Source organism: Hippocampus comes, unplaced genomic scaffold (genome assembly GCF_001891065.2).
Source record: "Hippocampus comes isolate QL1 unplaced genomic scaffold, H_comes_QL1_v1.1 scaffold751, whole genome shotgun sequence".
Lineage (NCBI taxonomy): Eukaryota > Metazoa > Chordata > Actinopteri > Syngnathiformes > Syngnathidae > Hippocampus > Hippocampus comes.
This window is the reverse complement of record NW_017806227.1, coordinates 13,124-18,846: the sequence shown is the minus strand read 5'-3', so window position 1 is coordinate 18,846 and position 5,723 is coordinate 13,124. Positions and strand designations below refer to the sequence as shown.

Genomic DNA, 5,723 nt, shown 5'->3' with positions numbered 1-5,723 from the left:
TCTAATTTTGACAAGAAACAAACCCGAGAGTATGAGGAGAATAAAGTTATCTTAAGGGAACAAATGAATATGTTTATGATGGAATTCTCACAAGCATACGCATCAGCAGACGAACAGCAGCAAAAGACTTTCCATGTACTGATTTCATTGCTGATGTGGAACATGGTCGTGTAACTTGGCAAGAATTTCATGGCATTTTACTTCATTTCTGCAGTAGTGCAGCTTTATTTTCAGAATTTCAAGAAGAATTCTTCTTTGTGGGCTAGTGATTCAAAGTTAGGACTCTGGCACAATCAAAACAGTGAAAAATGTTGAAGTGTTTCTGAAAACGTTGACTCAAAATGCATGTCGATTTCAAAATTGTAGAACTCCTCTGTGTTCCATTGGCTGGATATGGGAGCACCAGCAGAGAAGCTACTCCTGGGTTTCCCTTCATATGGAAGAACCTACCGCCTTCGCACTGGTGCTACTGGCCTGGGAGCACCAACAAACGGACCAGCTGACGCCGGGCCATACACTCGCACGGCTGGTTTCTGGGCTTACTATGAGGTCAGATATTTTAGACCCCAAAATATGAATTTTGTCAAAAAGCCGAATGTTGGTTTGATAGTCTGTCATTTACTTTTGTTAGTAATAAAACTTGAACTTGTAAGATGTGCAGTCCAAAATGAAAAAAAAAAGTGAAGGTGTGGATGGAGGCCAATTGAACAAGGAGCTGATTTGGGATTTCACTTTTCTTTTGTCTCAGGTCTGCGACTTCATCTCCAGTGCTTCGGTTGGATGGATTGATGAACAGAGGGTTCCATATGCTACCTTTGGCAGTGCTTGGGTTGGCTATGATGACCAGCGCAGCTTTTCATCCAAGGTAACAAAAGCACCATTTTCTGGAAAGCCTTTCATGGTGAGGGTCATGGGCAAAGGGACTACTCGCAGGGCGACTGGTAATCGGGTATGGAGACATCACATCATGCAAGTGGCATCCTTCTTCGTAGGGCTGGATGATGATGGAAAAAAAAACCATGATTATATTCACGGTTATTCTGTGATTTCAAACTTTAGTGTTTATTCAACTACTAAAACTCAACTATTTAAGATATCATCAATGCCTCATGTCCATTCATCCCTGCATTTTGAACACTTTATTCTTGAAGACGATTTGTCAAGTACAAAATGGCCTTGTAAATACGATGTAAAATTCAACCCTCTTGCATATTCTTTCGGCCACATCCACACCCTTTCTGTCTTTTTACACACACTGAGGTCTTGAATAAGCATTACCCTGATCTCTTTATCATATTTATTTTCACAAGTCTTGGGACTTACGGGGTTAACCTGGAATCTTGGGGATAGTATCTTGTGCCTTGTCATGTGTAAATGTGTGTTGGTACGACAAAAAAAAAACTCCTTGGATCTTTGTCTTTGGCTGCCACCCAGCTCACACTGCACAGCTCTCCCTTAGAGATAGGGTGAGAAGCGGCTCAGAGTCGAGGCGCTTCTCCTCCACATCGAGAGGAGCCAGATGAGGTGGCTTGGGCATCTGATTCGGATGTCTCCTGAACGCCTCCCTGGTGAAGTGTTCCGGGCATGTCCCACTGGGAGGAGACCCCGAGGACGACCCAGGACACGCTGGAGAGACTATGTCACCCAGCTGGCCTGGGAACGCCTCGGGATCCCCCGGGGAGAGCTGGAAGAAGTGGCTAAGGAAAGGGAGGGACGGGGGTTCCCCTGCCAAAGCCGCTGCCCCCGCGACCCGGCCCCGGATAAGCGGTAGAAGATGGATGGATGGATGGATGGATGGATGGATGGATGGATGGATGAATCTTTGTATCCTTGAATTTTGGGGAAAGGAAAATTCCTTGAATGAAAATGTCACATTAAATAAAAAATAAATACATTTTAAAGGACAACAAAAAAGAAATTAGGAAGAAAGTAAATTAGAGTACTGTGTACCACAATAACAGCAATTTGAAAAAAAAAACAAACCCAAATACCGGCTGTTCATACGTCTTTTGGCCTCATAGGGGCAGCGTAGTGCCGGATGTGGATGGTTTAGTACACACTAGAATGAAAACAGAAGAAGTTGTAGTTAAATTGAACTGTATTCATCTAGCTCATTTTCCACCGATTTGGGAATTGGGATTATGCCTTAGAGTAGTGTAATTTTACCTATGCGCTTGTGTTTCCACAGGAATTGTGTGTGACTATTGGTTATTTGAAGATATATCACTCATGAATTCGATGCTAATTTCCCGTTAGCATGAATAATTTCGATTTAGATTTTGTGTAATTTTTTTTTTGTGTGTTCAGTTTTACAGCAAACCCCAACTAGGGTGTCATTAAACAGCTCAAAGCACGCTCATGGACGGTAGAATCACATACGCTATACCCTTTCCTATGCAAGCAATATGATGCATTCAGGGTACTTTCCGAATGTCGGAAACTTGTAATTGCACCGCTCCATTCTACACATTATTCGTTTTCCTTCGATTATGAAGTTTTAGAGATCGAAAGTCGAAATCATGATTTAAATTTTGATTAATCTTCCAGCCCAACTTCTTCGTATTCATTGTTGTACATAACAAGAGAAGCTGTCATTGTTGGAGCTGCGCCCACCTCTCGCTATGTGTGAAAATACAAGCTATTTGTCTCTCAGTCATATCAGTTTTTAATTACGCTCCTGTCAATCAGTAGGCCAGAAGCATGTCCAGTGATCTACTATGTAATTCCTTTGTGCAGAGACATTGCGTTTAGCTCTCAAACAGTCATTTTGAAATTAATCCGATTTTAGGTTGAGTGGATGACAGGCAGGAACCTGGGAGGTGCTCATGTGTGGACTCTTGACATGGATGACTTTGGTGGATCCTTCTGTTCAGCTGGCTCATATCCACTCATCAACCACCTCAGGATGTCAATGGGTGAATATTGTTTCCATATCAGTGTTCCAGGGCATGTGACAGCAGTCAAGTTGTCAACTGCAAAGACTGTTTTGGTAAAATTGAGTTATTTACAAAGCAATTTATATGTCTGACTCTGCAGGCTTCCCCCCTAAGCCTACCACCACCCCAGCTCCGACCACCACCAGGGACCCCATTGCCAGTTTCTGTCATGGTCGCCCTGATGGCCTGTACCCGAACCCAGTTGACAGCACCACCTACTTCCAGTGCTTCAGAGGAAACACCTACAAGCATCACTGCCAGCCTGGTCTCATTTACTGGGACTCCTGCAAGTGCTGCAATTGGCCTTGAAGCAGTATGGCTGAAATAAAAATATTTGGCAGAAAGTTTGCAATGTTATGTAAACATCTTGAACAAAACAGTAGCTAAATCTGTCATTGACTCATTAAACATTTGTTAATGTATCATTTCATATGACTTTCACATTTCATCAATTTCACATTTTGTCGACTCAAGAATGGAGTAGTAAACCATCTTTAAATGCATTCATTTCAGGGTTTTCAAGTTGCTGCCATGTTGAGATGAAAACTCCAAAAGGAATATTTGTTCATTTTAATATTGTTTTTTTTCCCCCTGGATGTAACGACTGAAAAAAAAAGGATTTGATTATTGCTGCTCTGCTTTTTTTTTTCCTCCTTGAAAGTGAACATTGAAGTCAGCCAAGGAAAATGTTTATCATTGAACTTGAAAATGTTGTTGAACATAGCCATTGAACTATGATTTAAACAGAAAATATGCCACATGCACTGGATTAAAGTTATTAGGACCTGATGGCACGTCCGGTCATGCCTCTCTCCCTCAACCTTTATTAAACTAAAAATTCAAGATGAATTGATCTGGTAATTATTTCGTTTTCTTTTCAGATTCTTGCCCAATTTAGTTCAAATTCAAGCCAAGTTAATGTAACCACAACCATGAGGCAAATCCCAATTATATGGGGATCCAGCCAGCTGCTTGCATTGATGGGAATGCACTTAGACTGCTACACTACCACAGAAACACCTTACAAACATAAAATTTCTTTCCGACACGAAATGGGGTCTGAGGTTCAAAATAGTGAATAGAGCCATTAAATGAGCTGCTACATTTTTGGTACGAAAAGGCATGTTATGTATATAGTCTCAGATGTTTCTGGAAGATAAACATTTTATCATCAACATGTTGCACATTTCTTTGCCTGCTTAGTTAAAAAAATCAATAAATAAAATTTATAAAATTGAAAAATACACTGTTACACACTCAGACTCTGAAACTCTGCCTAACAACTTTTACGTCGCCTTACCTCTGTAAAATGAACAGCATCGATCCAAATAGATCTTTAAGCAACACACGTGTTGCTTTCGACAAGGCTGGGATGAGTAGTGCTGACTGTAGGTTGCCATTTTCATAATAAGATGATTTTTAAACGTTTGAATTTTTGGTTCCCGACTACTATTTTCTAGCTTGAGAAGTTCCCGCTGAATGAAATTTAAGGTGTTTTTCATTCACTGGTAGACTAAGTGAAGAGAATAAACAAATCAAAAACAAGGCAAAATGCCAAACACAGGTTTGCCAACTTGTACATCGCCACTTTCCCTCCCAATTCTGGATGGATGAAGCTGAGTGACACAACACAGTTGATTCTCACAGATTTGACTGATGGATTCCATGTCACTTGAATCCTGATTCCTAACAGAAAAAAAATAATTGAGAAGGTCATTACAATGGCTAGAATAAGGTTAGGTTGTGTTTGTATCAAATGTTATCAATGTCATTCATAGATAAATCAATTCCGACTATTTCTCAGTCTTTGAACAAGAAAAATCATAGCAACAACACACACACACACACATGCACAGTAAATAAATTGTCCATTTAACTCAGTTTCAGATATTTGGGTTTATTCTGCTCAATCCAGTTTCAAAATTAACAATGAAATGTGCAAAAATGTTTGACATTTAATTTAATCAAATGATTACAAAATAAAAATAAAATAGAACATCAGATCCACAAAAAGTGCTTAGGTTGACATATCAAAAACAGTACGAACCGTTTTTCTGAACAATACAAGTACTGAACTTGCTTCAGATAATAAAAAAGTAAATAAAACAGACCTTTAAACCACAGTGCTGTAAGTTAGTGTGTCGCTTTGTGCGATCGGTTTCGTTTAATAATACAATTCCTGGTAAGACGTCGCTTTGTGCGATCGGGTTCGTTTAATAATACAAGTCCTGGTAAGTTCTTTATTTGGACTGCCGCCTTGGTCGGAGGGAGAAAGCAATCACCATGTGTACATCTCGTAGACTCTCCTACGACTGGCTAATGGCTGCGCATGCTCTGTGTGTGCTCTGTGCGCAGGCATAGCTAATAGTGATGGGATTTTCGGCTCTTTTCGGTGATCCGGTTATTTAGATCGGCTCAGTGAAAAGGGCCGACTCTTTTTGGCTCTCAAACGGCTCTTTTAACTTTAGCTTTTCTTTTAAATATTCATGACAAATGACTTGGTGAACTAAATATTGCAGTCTATTGACTGCAAATAGCAACAATTATTAAGCAAAGAAATGGCTTTTTACTTATTTTATGGAACATTAAAAAGGCTCCAAACAAAAAACAAGCAACAAAATTAAACTTCAACCAATAACAATCAAACTTGCTTCATCATAACAAAAATAGTATTAACTGCAACAGCAGCAGTGAACAAAACAAACATAAGCTACTCCTTGATTTATTTTAACAAACATAAGCTACTCCTTGCTTTATTTTAAATTTGCATTCAACAAAACTAAATAC

General features: G+C 39.7%; 1 protein-coding gene across 1 annotated transcript; it reads left to right on the top strand.

The window, feature by feature from the left end:
* Positions 1-366: 366 nt before the first annotated feature.
* LOC109507128 (acidic mammalian chitinase-like) lies at positions 367-3,726 on the top strand (the record flags this gene model as incomplete). The annotated part of the gene is made up of 4 exons (XM_019856347.1): positions 367-549; positions 749-865; positions 2,789-2,915; positions 3,037-3,726. Coding segments are annotated over 4 exons (636 nt in total), but the record flags the coding sequence as incomplete, so codon positions are not given.
* Between the last annotated feature and the right edge of the window lie 1,997 nt (positions 3,727-5,723).